This window comes from Coturnix japonica, chromosome 1 (genome assembly GCF_054131305.1).
Source record: "Coturnix japonica strain WE chromosome 1, WE-NBRP24, whole genome shotgun sequence".
Classification (NCBI taxonomy): Eukaryota; Metazoa; Chordata; class Aves; order Galliformes; family Phasianidae; genus Coturnix; species Coturnix japonica.
The window spans coordinates 132,178,280-132,199,444 of record NC_140663.1 but is presented as its reverse complement, the minus strand read 5'-3'; the positions used below and the strand labels follow the sequence as shown (position 1 = coordinate 132,199,444).

Genomic DNA, 21,165 nt, shown 5'->3' with positions numbered 1-21,165 from the left:
ATCTCCACATCCTTCATGTGCTCTGAGCCCCAGAGCTGAATGCAGTCCTTCAGATGGGGCCTCACAAGAGTGGAGTAGAGGAGGACAGCCACCTCCCTCACTGTGTGTTAGTAGAGAGCATTTGCACAAAGGCAGATTTTGGAAATATGAAAGATTTGGAAGAACCTTATTGGCCCCACTGTCAAGGTTAATTAGGAAAAACTACAGGAGGAGGCATACTTGACAAATGCAGAAACAGCAAGGATGTTTGATCTGGAGGCTGCCATGTTACTGGATTTTCTTTCTGCTGCTATACAACCATTTGCAAGATGGAAGATTTTTTTTTTTTCTGTGAGCTCTAAGCAATTCCATTTCCCCCTGACTTTTAATTTTACAGTATACTATACATTCATTTGCAGGTGTTAGTAAAGATAATTCTTCTGCCAGTCAAAGCTCTGAGATATCAAGCAGCACTGCAATTTGCTTTTCTTCTACTTGGAGAACATATTTCCCTCCTGTTTCTGCACCTCAGCTTTGGGGACAGCACTGTCCTAAGCAGTGGCATGGTGTGTCTTCCTGGGATGGTCAACGTTGTGTCAAACAGAATCTGCTGAAGACACCTCTGAGACAACTACTGTCAGTGATTTCATAGCCTTGTTCAGCTGATGTGGTGAACCCACTCTTTCTACAGCGAGTAACAGTGGTCCCAATAGGGTCCCAAGTCCATCACTAACACCTGATGGCCCTCACCATGCTGCTGCCTGTAGTACTAAGTGGTACCTCTGGCAACTGGCCTATCAGCCCTACGACTCCTACATGAACTCACTCTGTACTCCAACATGACTCTATGTTTGCAGCAGCCTGCTTATAGTTATTATCAGGATGATGATAGATATTACCAGTATTTGCTCCCTTAATTTCACCCCCATCCTGTTCCCAACTAAATGCTGGGGAAAGATGAAAAAGAACAATGGAAGGGTTTGGTCTGTTTTGTGCTCCAGATTACATTATCCCTTTGTGCACAGAAAAGAAAAATCTCTCTCTGTTGCAACCCTTCTCATATTGCACAGAAACAGAGAAGTGCAGGAGATGTTTAGCCATAATGCTAGATGCAATGGGCAACCACAATGGTAATTTACAACCAAACCCTCCTTGTGAGGTGACAGGGTGCTGTATGGCTGCATGGCAGCACCTGGGCATCACTACTCAGTGCACTCGCAGCAAATTTCAGATGTGGATGTGTGGTGAAGTTTTTTGATTAATTCATGTGCAGTTCAAGTCATCAAATCCCTTGGTGAGTCAGCTTACCTGGCAAGTCTTTCAATATAGCATAAAATCTCATGTTTCGTGTTGGATGAATGCTCGGGGTGGAAGCCCAAAATAGCATCACCAGTAACGTCAAGGAGAGATGTGGGCACGTATCTGAATGTGAGTAAACTGCAGCTGAGCAAATCACTGCACACAGATGAGTGCGGTACACATGTGAGCACGTATGTAGCTATCAGAAAACGTGAAATAAAGTACATTAGCTTATAGGGTCCATTAAAGAGGGGCAACACAACCTCACTGCAGCCAAAGATGCAGTAACTTCATGCTGATTTCAGTGAACACTGCACACCATCCTATGCTTTTTCTTCCCTCTCTCTCTTGATGTAAAAAGCAACATTAAGAAATAATCCCAAACACGCTCTACTTTTCATGTTAAAGTACAGAACAACAGCAGCACTTAGAAATATTTCCCCAAACAATAAGATATCAGTCAACAAATGTCATCTGTAATGGTATATCTCATATAACCATAGCTTGTTAGTGAACATACGCTTACAGTTATGCAAAAAAACCAACCCACCCCAAACCAATCCAGACATGGAAAGCAGGCAGCATAAAAAGCAGATGTCTTAGTTCAAATTATTGACCATAACTTGCCTTCAGAAAATTAAAATGTGCGTTTATTCTGTGGTTTAATATTTCTGACATTCTTAGCTACCTGGTTCTTCATCTGGAGGTGCTGAATGTTGAAAATGATGTTGCTTCTGAATTTTCCTGGGAGTAGAAACATGAACGTAAACTGCACTCCAGCTGACATGCAAATACTGCAAATGTAATGTTATTGGTAACGTAATTTTCTATACATACAAATGGGAATGCCAGTGTCATTAGTTTCCCTGAAAGTCACACACCCACAAACAAAATAAAGCAGCTTCCTGGTAAGTACCACAAGGTTAATGAAAAGTCCCTTGTCATAGAATCATGCTGAAAATTGCTTAGCACTGTGGTATCTAAATGCTCTGCAAAGAACAAAAGCTAAACAAAGCAAAACATAAACAAAAAACAAACAAACAAAAAACCCCAGTTCTGCCACAAAGATGAACAACCTACTAATAATATCTTGTGTGCATGAGCAGGTAGGGAGTATAAAGCAGTGTTAGCCCTCTAGTGTTAGAAAAGTGTTTACATTCATCACAGTTCAGTGATAACTTAGTAGAAGGTTTTGCTACTGGAAATTGTTGACATGCCTTGGGCATTTCTGCCTGCCCAACTCAGGAGGAATACAACATTTGGTTATAAGTCTGTAGGATAGACAATAAAATACATTGCTGTAGCTGGATTGGCTCAGAAAAACAATAGTGTGTGGATTGTACTAAGACATCGTTCTGATTAACAGCGCTGGTTAACTTCAAAGAAAATCTTACTTTAGCAATCCAAGGCCAAGCCAGCAGAAGTTGTACAAACAGTGTTTGAGCTCAGCTCCTTCAGCGTGTCTTTGTAGGAGAGGTGCTCCAGCCCTCTGATTATCTTCATGGCCCTGCTTTAGACCCACTACAACAGATCTGCGCCTTTCTTGTTCTGGAGGTCCCTGGCCTAGATGCAATACTTCAGGTGGGGCCTCACAAGGGCAGAGTAGAAGGTGACAATCATCTTCCTCTCCCTGCTAGCCACTCCTCTTTTGAGGCAGTCAAGTGTACTGTTGGCCTTTTGGGCTGCAAACGCACGCTGGCTTGCATCCAGATTTTCATCCACTGTAACCTCCCAAGTCCTTCTCTGAAGGTCTCAAGAACTCTCATGGAGTTCCCCTCCCAGCTTGTTCTCATATCAAGTATTGCCCTGACCCAGGTGTAACACCTTGCAAATGGCCTTGTTCAGCGTCACTACGTTCATGTGGGCCCACTTCTGTAGCATGTCCAGGTCTCTCTGGACAGCATCCCTTCCTCCCATTGTGTAAACTGCATTGCTTAGCTTGGTGCCATCCTCAAACTTTCTGAAGATGCACTCAATTCCACTCTACAGGTCATTGGTAAATACACTGAAGAGTACCAGTCACAACATGGACCTGTGAAGAAAACCACTCATCACCAGTTGACCCAGACATTGATCACAACCCTCTGGCAGTAACTGTCCAGCTTATTCTTTATCCAATGAATATTCCACCCTTCAAATCCATCTCTGTCCAATCTGGAGATAAGGATGTAGTCTGGTACCACATAAAAGGCCTTGCAGGGTCCAAATAGATTACATTAGTTGCTATGATGTCACTCCATTGTAGAAAGAAATTGGTCGGGCAATTGTTTTTGAAGTAACCTGGCTGGGGTGGATTAACATAGAGCTGGGACTGAGCTTAGCCAGAGATCCAAAGATAAACCTGCTCTGAACAGAGGCTTTGCAACCATATAAGTGAATCATTTAAGTTAGCTGATGTGTGAACCAATGAGAGGACTTTTGCCATAAGAATAAAACCAAGGTTATTTCATTTTTAATGCAGGTCAATAGAGAAAAAAAGCTTTAAACTGAAATAAGCATTTCCACAGGTATTCAAAGTTATTTAGAGAAATCAATTTTCAACAACAGGTTAAGTTTAAGCTGCTGCAATTGCATCCTGTAGATAAGCCCTTACAGATACATAGTGAATTGATGTATGCATATGAAGCCGAAACACATTTGTAGGCCAAGGTCAGGGAAATGCTCTTGCTGTTACTGATCCAATTAAGATGAAGGTTATAATACTTGGATTTTTAAACCTGGAGCATTTGACAGAGATCAGGAAAGGAAACAAGTGAGTGAAGCATAATACCAGCTGAGTTCAGGCATCATGTTTTCTGGTGCGAGAAGAGCAGCTGATGAGCAGGTGTGTTTGGGAGCTCCTTTTTACAGTTAAAACCATTCCCTGCATCAGTCCCTCAGGAGCACCCACAGTACAAGAGTGCATTAAATGCACATTTATCATCACGGATCTGAAAGTTTTGGCCAAACAGCTCAGGTGAGCTTCATGGTGCCCATGGGCTGTTCATGGCTGCCTAGGTATGGCAGTGCTGAAGGTTTCTTTTCCACAGTGGACTGGTCAACTTTGCCTGGCATCTGAGCTAAATCCCTTTCAGCAAACACAGCGATGTTTTTCGTTTTGGTTTGGTTTTGCTTTGATTGTGTATGCAACATGCTAATAACAAAGGTAATATTTCTCTTTTTCCTCTGTAATTTTTTTTCACTATGACATTATATGTATGCCTGATACAAAAATTTATAGGAAAGTGAAGAAGTGGAAATACTTGGCAGAGATTTTGTGCACGGTGATTATTCATGTGGAAATGCTATTTTTGGCTGACCAAAATATTGATAGTTTTAAATAGGAGACTGCAAATAAGTTCTGGTGACATTTTCAGCTAAAAGCAAAAATCAAAACATGAAAACTGAGCTGCATTTCAGCAATGAACACATTAAGGTAATGAATCTGACATGAACCAGTTTGCTATCAACTGTAGCAAAAGATTTCCTGAAACAGAGCAATGTCTACTGAGACACTGGAGGCTTGCGTCACTTGTGGCTGCTGCTCCTATTCAGACATGCCAACATCTTTTCAGGCCGTATCACTGTCATTTTTTCCCCTCTTCTACCAGTATTTAGGCATTCATTGCAATCCCACTAAGCCATTCTTCTGTGAAACACAATTCTGTAGGCACCCAAGTAGTTTGCACAAATTCCTCAGGGCAGAAATGCAAGTCAGGTAAATGAATGAAACTTCTAATGGCACTGAAATACCTGTATAGACAGAAACCTGTGGAAGTGGGCTAAAATGCCACTGCTTGCACACTTTGCTCACTGATGGGTTAATAACTCGGTGCTTAGAGATTCTTCATTGAAACAATGGGCAACAGCTGCTAATGGAGTCTGACACTAGTGCCCTTGGGAGGAAAAGGAAGGTTAATTGAATTTTAGTGAGGCTCCCTTGTTTTTGCAGAGCAATTGAACAAACCAGGGCAGCCAACTTCCCAGCATCACCCTATGCATTGCTGCAAGTTCATCTGTAGTGCAACAGAACTTCCTCCAGTAGAAGGGATGGATTAGCCTTCCTGAAGATGAAGTCACCGAGACTGAGCTAATCATATTGGTAACACTGACAGACATGGCTAGAGCTTGTTTTTGTCAGTGGAAATACTGAAGGACGAGATCAATGGGCATTCTGGAGGGAAAGCTTTAGCACAGATTTTGCTTGCTGGGACTCCAAATGTGCTATTACAACAGCACGAGGTCATGACACTTTTGGATATGCATGGATGTCTTATCTGCACACCACCAAGAACTCTGGGCATGTTGTAAATAACATAAGAGGACGGAAATGATTACTGCCCCATAGTCACTTGCTTTTGGCATCCAAATATCTAGCTTCTCTGAAGCCGTGATATTGGACTTTGTGTACAGACAACACTGAATGCAGTGTTATTTGGAAGATATTTAAGCCTGATTGGTCTTTATTAGTTAAAACGATGCTTTTTTAGCTTGCCAGACAAAGTGCACTTTATGCTTTTAGCTCTTAAATCAGTTGGATATTGTCCAGGAGCAAATGGTTTCAGATTATTAATTTCTTCATTATAGATGCAATTGTCTGGAAAAAGACCTGTCTTTGCTAGTGAGCTACACCTCTGCTGTGTGTTCTCAGACTTCATAGTACCATAGAATTCTCTAAGTTGGAAGAGACCCTTAAAGTCCATCTAATCCACCTTCCCTGCAATGATCAGGGACACCCACAGCTAAATCAGGTTGCTCAGAGCCATGTCCAGCCTGACCTTAAATATATCCAGGGATGGGACATCCACCAGTTCTCTGGGCAACCTGTTCCAGAGCTTCGCCACACTTATTGTAAAAAACTTTTTTGTTACATCCAGTCTAAATCTCCCCTTTTAGTCTGAAGCCATTTCTTCATGTCCTAAAAAGGCCCTGCTAAATTCTGTTTTAGTACTACAAACCATGTTTTGCACCACCCAAGCTACTAAAAGTTCTACCATTTGCTTCCTGTGGAACAGAGTGGTCTCTGGGGTAAGAAGAGGACTAAATACTTATCTTTATAGGCTAGTACTGAATTTAATTCTATGGGCTAAGAGCACTATAGGTAGTGATATTCCCCCCACAATTTTTGTTTGTCTAGGATCTGTTTTTGTTTGAACGTTTCTTCAAGGCTGTCTGGACAGACTGATTTCCTGATTCTTTCCTTGTCTCTCTCCATTGCTTGTTCATGCTGTTTTGAACTACACTTCTTTGTCTTCACATACAAATGTGCAGTGGTTGTTCTGCTGTGGAGCAGGAGGTCATCACTTTCTCTAGTCATGGGAAAACTGACAAATTTTTCACCCAAATCTAGTTCCCTGGGTGCTCTACTGTACATTATTTTCATATTTATGTAACTGTATTTCACTTCCTGTATTTTTGCAAAAGCAAAATGAGGGAGTCAGCAGGTGAACATTGCTTTCATAGAACCAGCTTGCACATTAAATTAATGGCCCAGGGATCTCTGTTGTCTTGTAAGGTGCTGGAAGGCAGGCTATTAAACCTCTACAACTGCTTCACCAGAAACGTACACACATATACAAACATGTTCACATCTAGGAACTAAACCAAGAAAAGAGTTAAAGAGAAATAAGCAATGACTAAACCTATATAGTCCCATTTGCTGAATTTGAACCTTGGGGAAGTACCATTGAGGTCAATCAATGGAGTTCTCCCCAAAAACCCAAAAACCCTCCAATTAGTGGAGTTTGAAAGAACTGCTTTAAAAACTCCACTACAATCCATGCACCCAAGCACCATGCAGCACTATCACAAATGAGCTAGATATAGCAAACACGGTTAGAATGAAAACCAGAGGGAGGAGTATTGCTTAAAGCAACTCGTTTTTATTGACGGAGTACTGTGAGGCAAAGAAAAAAATGTCTGCCAGGTTTTTTAAAAAGAAGATATGCAGCAAGAATGATTCATAAAGATCCACAATTCAATATATTATTGAAATTTCAAAGAAACTGTCTCATAAATCCAATTTCATTTTCTTGTCACATATACAAAAGCTGAACTTAAACAAGCATGGAACAGAACACAAAATGATGGATTTGCATGTGAGGTTTTGTTGACGGTTCATAATCTAGCCTGTAAACAAGGGAATGCACAGATTTGGTTACATAGATTATAGCAAGAGTTGACTAGATTTAAACTTAACTATACTCCAAAGCAAATAAAGAAACCACAAAATACAGATGTGCTCAATATGACATTTTTTGAAAAAAATCTAAGCAATGTTAAACAATACACAGAGAACAAAATAGTGACAGATGCCAAGAAAACTGCATTTTATGGCCAAAACTAATTTTGCATTTATGGAGAAGGCATCTGTGAAAACAGTTCTGCATTCTGACCACCCTACATTAATATTTTGGCCAGAAAACATCACAAAGCACTGGCTTTTGTCAGCTTTTTAAAGGATATGTATTCTAAGTGGTGATAAACATCAGCTGTGAGCCTTGTACAAGATCCCACATCAGGCCGTGGTAGAGCAACCTATCATTTCCATAGGAAACAATGGTAACAGAAAGGTCCCAGGTATGCTAAAAAACCCAGTCAGTGGCCAAGCCATAAAATCTGCAACCTCTCAGTTCTTCCCTGAGGGAAGGGCAAATTTTCAGCTCACATTTTTTAGGCAGCCTTAATTCTGAAAGTAACAAACTGCGTGCAAAATCGCTTTGCTGCATTGTGTTGTTTCTCTGCCTCTCTATCTGTATAGCGTTGGCCTTTCACCAGAAAAACTTACAAAAAAGGACAGCTGCTTTTTTTCACCAGTGGCAATTTAGCACTATTGTTGCTTCATAAAACAGAAGAATGCTAACATGTAAGAATGTGATGTATCAGGGTAAAAAGGAGAAAGATAGTTAACGACAGTATTGTGTCATGTTTTAGCACTGCAGGGCTGTTCCATGAGTAGTATCCTGGGTAAATAAAATTCACTTCTACCTATACAGGCAAAACTGAACTGTATTTTAAAAGCTATACAGTTCTGCTCCTTAATGGGAACCCCCAAGATGCTAACTTTCATTGCACAGACAAGAACAAAGTTACCTTACGACTACACAGGGAAATGGGACCCAGCTAACAGGAGAATAATGGCACCGTACATATATGTAACCAGTACAATCTGAAAATGAAACATAACAACTTTTGTCATATGGAAGTCTTTTGCTGGATGCTTAAATGCACAGTTTTCATGTCTTTTTTTTTCTTCTTCTTCTTTTTTTTTTCCTTTCCCTGTATGAAATTCAAGCTTTTTGCATAATTAACAAAAACACAAAGATATTTACATTTTAAATCCAATCCAATCCTTCTGATTTTAAAGTGAGCTAACCTGTATCTTGCATATTTTAAAAAAATGTCCAGAAAAAAGCTTAGATTTGTAATTCAGAATCTGTACTTTGTAAAAATACTTCCCTTGAACATGAAGTCAGTGCTGACCTCTTCAGGTCGTTTGTGAATAATAAAATCCTTCTAAAGAAATCTTAATAAATAAGAACTGAAGGAAAACACAGAAAGAAGAAATGCATTACCCCCATATTGTAAAGTGTTGCCATTTTAAAGCACAGCATAGGTTGAAGAAAAACAGATATGCGTATATCAAAATGCATTTTCATTATATATGTACAGAACACCAAGTTCTGTCTCTGCTAAAGGCAATACAGTCTCTCTGGCTTTATTAGTACTGCTATTGTATATAGGTTTCCTAAAGTACAGTTAATACCTACAGAGGTGAATTTTAATGTTTAAGTATGTGCTATGTTTCATATGGCAGTAGGATAAGCGTTTGAAAAATGTTACAATAATGATTTTAAATAAATCATACATCACTTACAGTGAGTTCGATTCTAAACATAGAAAATTAGATTGTATTTGAAGTGGGTGTTGTTGCAATATGACTTAAGAGTCTTTCAGATGTCAAGAAGGTCCTCTCCACTTTCATCACTCTCCACCGTTAATTGCCTTGTCCACCATTTCTTGACTTCTGATCCACAGGAAGCAGCATCAGACATGGGATTCATTTTGCACCCAACAGATTTCACTGTTAAACATCCACCAGAGCGTAGGTTGATTGAAGACCCGGGATGGCTTCTTGGTTTGGGGGCTATGAAATTAAATAGAAAGCTCTGTATTAGTTTTGCTTCTTTAACATTTTTGCTTGGAATTCAGGTATACAGAAATAACTGGAGTAGGGTAGCTTTAAAATGCTCCAGCTGCTTCACCCTATTCCCACTCACCTGCTGGCATTTAGCTGAGCAGGGCTTGACTTCCTTGTATGGGATAACTGACATGATATGTCATTTCTTACCTGTTTAATTGTGAACTAAATGGTTTAAGTACTGCTTACGTGAGCTGACATGCTAGCAAAATTGTGAAAGAGACAGAAAAATGGAGGGAAAAGAGTATTTTTACTACTAGAAATTGATATTTGACAATGGCATAGGAGTAGAAACCAGTGCAAAGTACCAACATGGTTTATGGAATGCTTGTTTGTTTGTTGAACGCTTACCACATACTGGTCTGCACTGTCCATGGATATACTTCTGCTTTTCCAAAGCTGTCCACAAAGGAACATACAAGATTCCTCTGGCTAAGATAAGAGCTAAGGAAGTGAACCCTAAACTCCCCATTTTCACATAGAAAACATACCAAGCTGGCTGCAGCTTGATGACCCCTTCTTAATATGTTCCCTCTTTAACTCTTTCTTTGTGTTCTCAAATGTATGGCACAGTACAGCCCTCAGTTAAAAGATTCTAAGTTAGTGTATGAAAAATAATAAAACCCAAGAAATCCTTCAAATGACCATATTTGGAAACATCTTCCAAGCTTTCTGAATTGGGAGGAAGGAGAGAGAGTTGTATTTCAGCACACTTGAGGGTCAAAAAACTCTGATGTGGATGCAATCTGCAGACAAGAGGTAGAACTGTGAATTACGAAGCTTCTAGTTTTGCTCAATTGTGTGTCTGCATCTCTAACACTTCATACTTTGTCACATTCTCATTATTGTACAGCAAGGATTTGTCATGTGGGTACTCTACTGATACGCATTTTTCACTTACATGATGGCAAACACCGTGGTCGAATTTTCCACTGATGTTTCCCAGCATCTGCAGAGTCTTGTCGATAGCCCCCTCTGTCAGAAAGTGTTGGGCTAAGGAGCTGTTGCTGGCTACTTGTCTGAATGGAGAAAAAAAAAGAATCTGTTAATGAACCCCATTGCAAGGGGATAATTCCAAGAAGGATTATCTAGCCTTTCTATTCCATTTCCAAGCTTTGCACACAAATACTAGCAAAAGGTAATGCAGCAAGGTTTTCACTCTTTGCTGTCCCAACAGCCTACAGCTAAAAGAACAAAGAAAAATAAAAAGACCACTTGGGCTCAATTCCATTATGCAGCCACAGTAAAACATATAATACAGCTTTCAGACGTCTACAGTGAAGTTTCTTTGTAGTACTTTTATTTCTTACCCTGGAAAAGCTCATGACTCCTACTCATAGGACCCGCTCTACGCCAAGTGCTCACTCCCAGTGTAAACAAGTATAGAATGCATAACAGGAAAACTTCGAGTTCCCAAGCCTATAGAAAACACACACTACAGCTGAAAGTTGGTGCTGCAAGTTAGTCCTTCACAGTGCTAGCAAGGCAGCTAACTAAGCCAGGGAATTCCTGCCTTAGGCTATCTTGTATTTACACCTGAAGGCTAAGACCAGAGCAAAATAAAATATTGCCTTCAAATTTTCCACTGAAAATGTTGTTTAAAAAAGAAATAATAAGAAATGTGGGTGTTTTTTGCCTTTGTTTTTTAATTTTGCTCTGAGTAGCTGATGGTCTCCTGGTTAACATACCTCCGGCTGTGCACTGTTATCTTGATTAATAGCATTCATATCTTCACTTGGCTGTGTTGTCTCAATGCTGGGAGGATTCAGAAATCGGCTCAACTCCTGCTGTTGACTCTCTCGTAGGCTATGAATAATGCTGCACGATTGCTGTTGTTTCTATCAAGATACAATATGTGACAAAAACAGCGTTCTCATTGGTGTATGTCAGTGGTTTTTTTTTTTCTTTCCCCTCAAACTTTTAAATATTTAACCAAATATTGAGTGCCAGATGTGGATTCCAGGTGCATCGATAAAGCTGGCAGTATCAGATGGCTGACATTTAAATAAAGTGACTCCCAGCATATGTCTGGCCTTTATGCAGTAACTGAAGGATGAAACTTACAAAACACATTAAGTGGAAAACAAGTCGCTCATAGTAACCTGGAGTTTGACAATATATAAAGTTTTGAATTTAAGTGTCAACATTTCTCCCAAGGGAGAAACCTAAAGAAGGTAGAAAATCATTTAAGATTTACGTGAAAGCAATGAAAAAATTCAGATTGTTTTCATGGGCTTTGGAACAGGCTTCCAATAAGGATGAATAAAACAGCAGTGGAAACCATGGGACTGAGTATAGACTTACAGTACACATAGAAAAACAAAACCACTACCATTACGATCATACAATCTAATTTGCTTTTAAATTAAACTAAACAGCCTTTAGGAAGGGTTTTGTTTTCCTGGGTAGTTTTCACAGACTTCCTCTTTAGAGACTAACAAGAGAATTAGAAAATGTATCTTAACTTTCATAATTATATTCACTTTGTTGAAGGTTCATATAATGTGAAATGATCTGAACCATATTATGAGAGTGGAATGAACAGCATATTTAACACAATGTAATTTGATATCATAATGAAATGAACAACTGAGTTGAACAAACCCAGAATTGAGAGCTGAGATCAAATTTACTGTCATTACTGTTATAGAGATGGAATCAAAATGTAACTATTAATCTGGATATGCCTTGAACACTTATGTTTCAGCTTGAACGTAAGCTACATTCATATAATCCAGTTAAGATTTTATAAATTTGTAAACAGAAAAGGCCAGATCTCATACTCAGAGATCTCTATAGAGAACCTACACACAAGGTTACAAGAAGTAAACTTAATAAAAAAAAAAAAAAAAGAAAAATCACTGATCAAGACAGCTACCTTTAAACCTTTTACACAATACTTTTAATGAATGAAAAAGGAGAATAACTGCAAAGGCCAATTCAAAATCCCTGGAAGTATTTAGCACACATTTCATCCAAGACAAAACTTGATCAGCATATACTGAAGCTATGCAGAACAAAGGCAAAAATGTTTCTGACAATCAGGAGCGCTGTATAAACAACACAGCAGCAAGAGCTTGGTCTATGCAAGTGAATTAAACAGACAGGGATTTCCTGCAGTGCTGAAGCCAAGAGGCAGGCCAAGACTTGTGTGATGTGGTCAGTCTCTCCGTCTCCCACAAAAGGTTTAAATTTACTGTAGTTTCTGCTCTGCTTGCCCTGAATTGTGCCTGAAGGGTAGTCTTATAACAGTGGTCTGGGAGAGCAGGAGCATGTATGTGCCAAAACTGTGCCAAGGAACATACAACCAGTATGGGTGGTCCCTTGCCACTCCTGACACAATGACCTGGCCCTACTCCATCTACCTGCATAGACACACGTACTATGTGCTATGGTCTGTAGACATGATTTGCATGTACATGTTGCTCAACATATACAGTTACTGTCATGGCTCATTCAATGTATCTCATGACAGATACCATTTGAAGACTCATCTGCTGTTATCTTATTCATGGTATCTTGTACCAGTGGAGGCAAGGAAATAATAGAACTATATTTAGATGAAGGATTAGAAAGTTTCATCAAATTACATTGTTGTTTTTTTTTCTCCTTCGTTCCTTAGACTTTGGACTTTGCACACACATCTTCCTGCTCTATTGAAGAGATAGATACATTTTTGGCAGGAAGACAGCTTTTGACTTCAAAAGATGCTTATTTTTGTAATTCTGTGAATTGAGCTGTAGGCATAATTTTTTGCTGAGCTAGCAACAGCTACATTCTTTTTCACATAAATATTATGATGGCTCCAGAGTAAATTAAGCATTGTGACAGCAAATTCTAGCTTTGCTGAAATGTACAATTTATTGCAATCATTTAGATTCTGTTTTAGCTTGACTTACTGCTCTGATTCTCTTTAAGCACTTCTTCAGCCACATCCGTATGGTCTGTTTGGCCACCTCCTCTTCTATGGTATATTCTAGCTGTTCCCTCGCAAGCAGCTCTTCCAGTTGAAGGCTTTTTCTTATATCAACAGACCTATATGAAAGCATGCTGGAGGAAACACAGATGTTGCACTTTTAAAATGTTGACACCCATCCAGTGCAATTTAGAAAATCAAAACTCATCATTAAAACTTTAAAGCTAAAATATATAATTAAGGCATGTGCAAGAAATTCAGACCTGAAGCTAAAAAACACCGAGATAATTATGGAAGAGACTTGTTCTCAAAAGAGATGAATCAGCTATGCTTAACTATCTGATGCAGGTTATTTGCTGAACCATGAGGAATTAAGGCATGCATAGTTTTGGTGGGCTTTTATTTTTATGTTTATGGTAAGCTTAGATAATTCCATGATTCTGTAACATTCTCATTTCTACTTTATTTCTCATCAGATACATCGTCCAGTTCCTACATGTGCGAAGACAATTTTGCCTTGCTTGGGATTCAAGGACAGCATAGGATTGCTTGTTAAGACAATTGTCTCAAACAATGTTAAAATTACTTAGAGCTCCATAGGATTCCCTCTGAGGCAGTGACTCTGTGGCTACCAGTCTTGTTTCTTACCAAACCTAATAAGTATCTTTTAGCCTAGAGGGAAATACATGACATAACATGCATTCTACAAATTTAGAGAGAATCTCACAGTACCTCAGCACGTCATGGAAAGTGACATCACCGCCATTATGGAGCCGTTCCATTTCGTAGCACATGTGCTTGAACAACAACTTGTCCTTGTCAAGATCTACCTCCAGCCTGCCACGCAGAAGCCTCAGCAGAAATTTCACTCGAAAGGTAGGAATTACTCCCTGGGTAAAATTGGATAATAGCTGGTAAATTGTTATTGTGATATAACAATCAACTCAGACGTTCAATTTGATCAGCGAGAGAAACACCATTTCTCCAAAGATTCTGTGTCAAATCCTGGACTGTTAAAGTCAAACTGAATATATTACTAGATAATACATACGTGCAGCTAGTTGTCATTTGTGGAATTCTTTGCATTTATTTTATGGATACACAAAGAAAATCTATGCTGTTTATTTTGTCAGAATTTTTCAAAATTCCTTAGGGTACTCAGTTTCCCCATTTGCATTAATCTGAAATTAGATTTATACATCAGAAATTCTGCCTTTGATAAAATGAAATTAAACTAGAATTTCCACATTCACATCCAGACTTATATCTACCTGTAAAACTGTTTAATCACTCAGAGCAGGGTGCCCAGGCCCATGGCCAGGCGGCTTCTGGAGAGCTGCAGGGAGGAGAGCCCACAGCCTCTGGGCAGCCTGTGCCAGTGCTCTGGCACCTGCACAGTGCAGCGCTGCTCCTGGTGTGCAGGGGGAGCCTCCTGGGATACAGTTTGTGCTCTTGGCTTCATGTCCTGGCACTGGGCACCACTGGGAAGAACCTGTCCTCTGTGAGCCCTCCCTTCAGGTAATTATAGGCATTGATGAGATGATCCCTGAACCTCCTCTTCTCCTGTATGAACAGTTCCAGCTGCTCATCTCCTCATAGCTGAGTTGTTCCAGATCCTCACTCATCTCTGTTGCACTTTTCTGCACTGTCTCTGGCAGCTCCATGTCTCTCATGCTGCTGAGCACAACACTGAATGCAGTACTACAGGTGTGGCCTCTCCAATGGCCTCAGTAGTTGATCTGCTGGCAACACTTGTCATGCAGCCAAGAATACTGATAGCCTTCTTTGCTGCTAGGGCACATTGCTGGTTCATGCTCAACTTGATGCCTGCCAGCAGTCCTAGTTCTATTCTGCAGAGGTGCTTTTCAGATGGGTAGTCCCCAGCTGATGCCTGGGTTTATTCCTCCACAGTTTCACAACTATACACTTCCCCTTGTTTCATTTAATAAGGTTTCTGTCAGCTCATTTCTCCATGTCTCTCTGAATGACAGAATGACTCTCTGGCATATCAGCCACTCCGTGAGTTTTGTGTCACCAGCAAACTTGCTGAGCATGCACTCAGCCCACCATTCAGATTTTTGCTGACCTCCAACTAGGGTTTGTGCCCCTGATCACCACCCTCTGGGCTTAGCTGTTCGTCAGCTTTTCAATCCATCCTACTTTATGCCCATCCAGCCCATAATTTATTTGCTTCCTTGTGAGGATCTTACAGGAGATGGTGTCAAAATCTCAGCAAAGCAGTTGTGAAGATTAGACAAAAATGGATGTGAGCTTACAAACTGGAAATAATGGAACAACTCTTGTGAAGCTGGGACTAAAATTGCTACTGCATTGATCCTCTGAATATTTACATTTATTTCTAAGTCCACTACCATCAGCACTTTACTGTTATAAAGAACACAGGTTACTATTTGATAGATCATAAGCAATGTTAGACCATGTTCACTGGGCTTTCAGAATCTGGACAGTAATTGCTCAGTGAGTTTCTTCAGCGCACTTTGTTTCCCCCATATGAATTTTCAATGAAAAAATAAGTAAATAACTCACAAATAACATTTATAATTGGATTTCTGTACTGACTTTCAAGTTTCTTACCTCTCTCTTGTCATCAACCATGTTCCAAATAATTTGAAAATGCCTAAGATCATTATAACTTAAAAGTTGGTCTTCTTCAGTTGAGTAAAACAATGAGAAATTCTCCACAATGATAGCTAAAAAAAAACACAGAAGCAAAATACACCATAAATAAAGCCTGTAGTAACATTCTAACCTATGAACTGTAAGCCACAATGAATTTTGGCAAAATGTGAACTGTTGCGCCATCTTCACACCAGTGATCAGATGAGCACTTTCAATGGGCAATACGCTGTCATACTACATAAATACTCATTGTGCTTACTTTTAAGATGCTGTGCTTAAATGTGCCTAGTTGAACATTTTCTAAAAGTTATTAGAAGAATTCCTACAATATTGGAAAAATGCAAAATGTAGGATAGAGAAGCTCAGAAAATAGAATGTGTATAAGCATTCTACAACATATCTCTTGGTTGAAAAAATTCATGTTCTCAAACTTCTAAAGTTTTAATATACACCATGCCAGAGAAGTATCAATAACATGCTATGAATATAAGATAACGATGAAGGTGTAAGGTAACATATCTGAACAGCACAACAGACACAAGTCTAATATATACATGTAAGACTGACACTTTTGGTTTTATTGCATGTTTTCACTTACCAACAAGCAAATTTAGCATGATATATGCAATGATGACATAAAATGAACAGAAATACATAAGAGCTCCAGCATAATTTCCACAGTCTGTTTTCCAGTAGGTGCTGTTATCTGGTGTACAAAATGGAGGCTGAACCTTGAAAACCGAAGAAGAAAAAGTCTGTCAATAGCACTGACACACACAAGGCACACTGTACAATTGTACCACTGAAAAGAAACAAATTGGTGCCCTGAAATATGGCTTTCAAAAAGCTTTTCCATACATTAATTTTAAGAAGGAAGTGAATAATGTTATTTTTATTGCAATGGAGTCCATAGGCAGATTTTTACTTAAGCAAAGTAAAATCATCCAAGGACAAATTCTGAGGTTGTTATGACCAGCATTTACCTTTCAGTTCGTTTGAGCGGTCCTTTTGCCACAATCAAAGCAGAGATAACAGCAGAAAAGTGATTTACTGCACTTCAGATTTGGAAAGCATATTTTGATTTTAAAATCACGTTAACAGCCTACCCCCATGAAATTTTACATTGTGAGTCTGTGATTCTGCAGTTGTTGCGTCATGTACTGAACTTTGTGAATGCTGCATGTCTTGAAGAGACAAAGGCAGTCCTGCTCCTAGTACCACTCCAAGGTACTGGAATCACACTGTGATGCAAGGATGTTACCTATTCCTTGCCTAGTTTATCTCTGTTAGTATTGTATTTACCATGCAGTCATGCATAATCTTGTTCCAGTCTTCTCCGGTAACTATTCTGAAGAGTACAGTAATAGCCTTACCAGCCGATGAGAAATTTGCATGTCTGTTATAAACAAAAAGAGAGAGAGATCATTTGATGTCCCAGGAGTAACTTATGGCAAGAAAAAAACAAAACAAAAAGGCAAACTGTTTTCATTTTCTACTGTTCTGTTATTATGTGGAACTGAAAACAGTTACAGTACTATCTGCATGAGCTCACTGAATTATTTATTTCATGACCTAAGACAAGAAATGTAGCTCAGACACAGGTCTGAATATCTTGGCTCATTTTATTAAACAGCAGAAGAAGACTCAAAGCCGGATCCTATTTCCTCTCCCTATTCTTGAAGTCTGATGACAGTACTGATTGGGAATTTCCCAGGAACAACCCCATGAGGTACTGTACCTATTAATGTTCTCTCCGTATTTCACCGTACCAAATAAAACTACTCCAGCAAAAGCATAACACAGAAGCAGTAAGAACATTCCCACTATGATGAAGAAACTCTTGTACATGCTGACAACCACAGTCAGGAGCAGCATTTTTAGTGTAACCTGGAAGGAAAGAGAAAAGGAAATTCATGATGTCACTCAGGAAACCAGAGAGATGAGTGAAAAGCGAGTTATTGCAGTTGCCATTTTGACATATAAGCTAATGGAAGAACCCACTGAAACAGTACATTAAATCTGATTGAAAGTCAACATTTTATGTCCTCCTGTGAAATTCAGTGCACTTTCTACTTGTTGAAGATATCAGCCCATCCTCAAACAATATCTGTAAATAGTACTGTATAGGATAAGATGACAACAATAAAGAATAAGCTTTACTATGGATTGGTGTTCAGCATAAGTATCAAAGTTAGCATTGTATGAATGGTGCTGTAGTTAACTCCTTAGAACTTACCTAAAAGTGATGCTAAGTGTTAGGCTTACCTAAAAAATTGTGCTAATATACAGAGAAGGGGATCTCCTTAAGATCAATATGAATGATTTAACAGATTGATTAAACTAGTTAATTTCTCATGCAAGTCAGCCAAAGAGCTTAAGAAGATACTGTAATTCTGAAAATTACATAGGCAATAGTTATATATTACTTTTACATGCAGCCATATTGAACATTTTACTCTTTACAACAGTATTGCTTTAAATTTCCTTAAAATCCTTGAACACTTTGGATGCTATAGAAAATTCTCTTTAATGGAACTAAGGTATCAATTTTCTTTAGAATCATGCCAAACTGGTAACTCATGCTGACTTTCAAGTATTGCACTGCACCAAATAATTTGGTGAGGCTGATGCAATTCCTTACATTAAAGCACAAATGGCTGGGTTAAAACCTTGAAAAAGCTTCAGAATCAATCAGAAAGCTTTGAAGGCAATCACTTGGTCTATCTGCATTAGGAGAAGCAAGAATTTTTCATTTGATTTCCAAAGATCTACAGGCTCAGTGTAGTTTGATTGCAGAATCTTTACTGAACAAACCCTCTGTCTTGCTGTTCTTAACCCTGGCAGTCCACTTTACTTTTCATCACATTTACCTTAATATGTCAGACTTCACAGAAAATGATTGGATAATCCAAGTTCTACAGCTAGAGAATGCAGAATGTTACTTGTTAAAAAAAAATGTTTTCTGCCTATTCTAATTCTGCTAGTCTACTCTCAATTAAATCGCAGCAAATCTCAGAATGAAAGAAGACTTCAGAAATGACTTGGATTGTAGCCATCCTGGTGCTTCCAGAATAATTTAGCCCAATATTTTTAAAACTCGAACAGAAATCCTTTATTGTTATAAGAGATACAGTGCTGAAGGCACAAGTCACAAACCTGCATCCTGGAAGATGAAACTTCTATTACACAGCATTATCATAACTGTTCAGTATTGCAGAGGCACATTTGTTTTACAAAAAGTGCAGCTTTTCCAGTAATTGCAATGTTTTCTTATTATACAATGCACACAGAAACCCTGACATTTTAAAGGCAGCATGTAAAATTAGAGACTGCTACTTGAAGTTTCTTTTTGGCCTATAAGTTGGAACCTTATGGAACATGCACTGGAGATGAATAACAGCTACTCCTTTAGTCTATACATGAGTGCTGCAATGGTTGTAGATCTTATACTTACATGCTTTCCACAAATAGAGAAAAATCTGAAGACAATTACACATGCCCCCATCATGTATGTGTATGCGTTCTGGAACAGAAACATGAATACGTAACTATCCCATGCTGATCTCCTGGAAAGTAAGGCAGTCACCATACGCAAACCAGTAGCAACACTATTTCAATAAGAACAGTAGGGCAGTAAGAAAATAACAGAAGATGCTCTACCACTTTGATAACACCGACCCAGAGTCCACACATATCTAACTAAAAAGACATCAAGTTCCTTCATAGGTTGGCTGTAATTACATTCAGCTGCCCTGGTCTACTTGTCTAGGCAGCTGCTTGCTTAAAGAAACTCCTCAGGCCTTTGTAAATACTCAGCAGCAGGAAGTAAAGTGAGGATGCCAGAACAAAAGGACTAGTTACACAGGACAGGCTTTCCACCAAACAAGCTTGGGGCAAGAGAAGAAACCCCGGTCATAAGAGGGAGTTGACTTCAGCAGTTGGCAATTAGTGACAAGCATCAATAATCCCTTTTCCTCCCTTCATAAATAATGGAACCAACACTCCAGCAAACTTTAAAAAACAACTGGGGTTGGATGAAGGAAGGGTTGATTTCTTTCCCTCTCCTCCACAAAGCATTTCTTCTGTTTTCTTAATATCAGTAAACCAGAATCACTGATGGGTTTGCGACAGATAGTGCTGTAGTTTTCAACCTATGCCTTCTTTCAGTCTTTTCCTCCTATCTGGATTCTGTGCACTGTCTCCTACTTGCTCCTTATGAGACTCCTGCTGGCAAGAGCTCTTAGTCTTTTCAGGTTACTTCCTTTCCTCATTCACATTCTTTCTAAAGACTTCAATTTTCTACTATATTAGAGATCCTACCTCATACCAGTCAGATTACTTTCTTACCTCAGTGCCCAAGAGAAGGATTTCTTATTCTTAGCAACAAGCTTCATTTGTTTCATTTGTATTTCAGTTTTTTACTTATTAAATGAGCAGGGGTTTATGTGGATGTAGTGTAGCAGTGATCCTATTGCTGGTGCTTAACAGATAAAATTAAGTTTAATCACTGGAACTGCATTTTTTAAATCTTACCAGCAAGGCAAAGTGAAGAATCACCCATATAACTCCAAGAGATGTCACTAAGAGATCATATCGATTTCTTCTGCTTTGCCAGAAGCCAGAAGGTGACATGGCAATAATCTTCATTGTGACCTACAGATTAAAAACAAATTTTCAGTTTCAGAATTATTATTTCTTACAATAGGGACCTCTTCCATCCTCTGAAATATCTGATGGAGTTCCAAAGGAGTACAGCTGAACATCCCAGACAGAATATTCTATGTATGAATTGCTGAAAGTAAGTTTAAGACATCTTGTGGTTAAATGAGTTATGAAGTTTAAAATGATTGTGCTGATAATATGTAAATAAAGGAGGTAGTAGTATTTTATACAGCTGTCCATAAAAGCTGCAAAATTCACAAAAGCATATGTGAGCTCAAGAGTATAGATGTGATCTGCAGCTCCTATATATCAAATTAATTAAAAAGCATTCCCATATTGCAAATATTCATTTCTTTAAGGAATGATCTGTACCCACACCATCTGTACTCAGAAGCATATAGAAAAGAAAACGAAGAACAGTAAAGGCAGTACATTTCATGATGTTCCCACTAAAAACTGCAGTAGAAGTGCTTGACATTTCCTTAACAGG

General features: G+C 39.0%; 1 protein-coding gene across 5 annotated transcripts in view; it reads right to left on the bottom strand.

The window, feature by feature from the left end:
* Positions 1-7,119: 7,119 nt before the first annotated feature.
* Positions 7,120-21,165, bottom strand: part of NALCN (sodium leak channel, non-selective) — a 197,096-nt gene continuing 183,050 nt past the window's right edge. For all 5 annotated transcript variants that reach the window (XM_085552963.1, XM_015851497.2, XM_015851496.3 and 2 more), the window contains 11 exons: positions 20,547-20,666; positions 19,468-19,536; positions 17,752-17,900; positions 17,316-17,409; positions 16,612-16,744; positions 15,969-16,084; positions 14,106-14,263; positions 13,357-13,507; positions 11,146-11,295; positions 10,359-10,476; positions 7,120-9,403 (listed from right to left, as the gene is read on the bottom strand). In XM_085552963.1, coding sequence (XP_085409089.1) covers positions 9,210-9,403; positions 10,359-10,476; positions 11,146-11,295; positions 13,357-13,507; positions 14,106-14,263; positions 15,969-16,084; positions 16,612-16,744; positions 17,316-17,409; positions 17,752-17,900; positions 19,468-19,536; positions 20,547-20,666 — 1,452 coding nt within the window. In that variant the 3' untranslated portion in view covers positions 7,120-9,209. The remainder of the gene's footprint in view (positions 9,404-10,358; positions 10,477-11,145; positions 11,296-13,356; positions 13,508-14,105; positions 14,264-15,968; positions 16,085-16,611; positions 16,745-17,315; positions 17,410-17,751; positions 17,901-19,467; positions 19,537-20,546; positions 20,667-21,165) is intronic.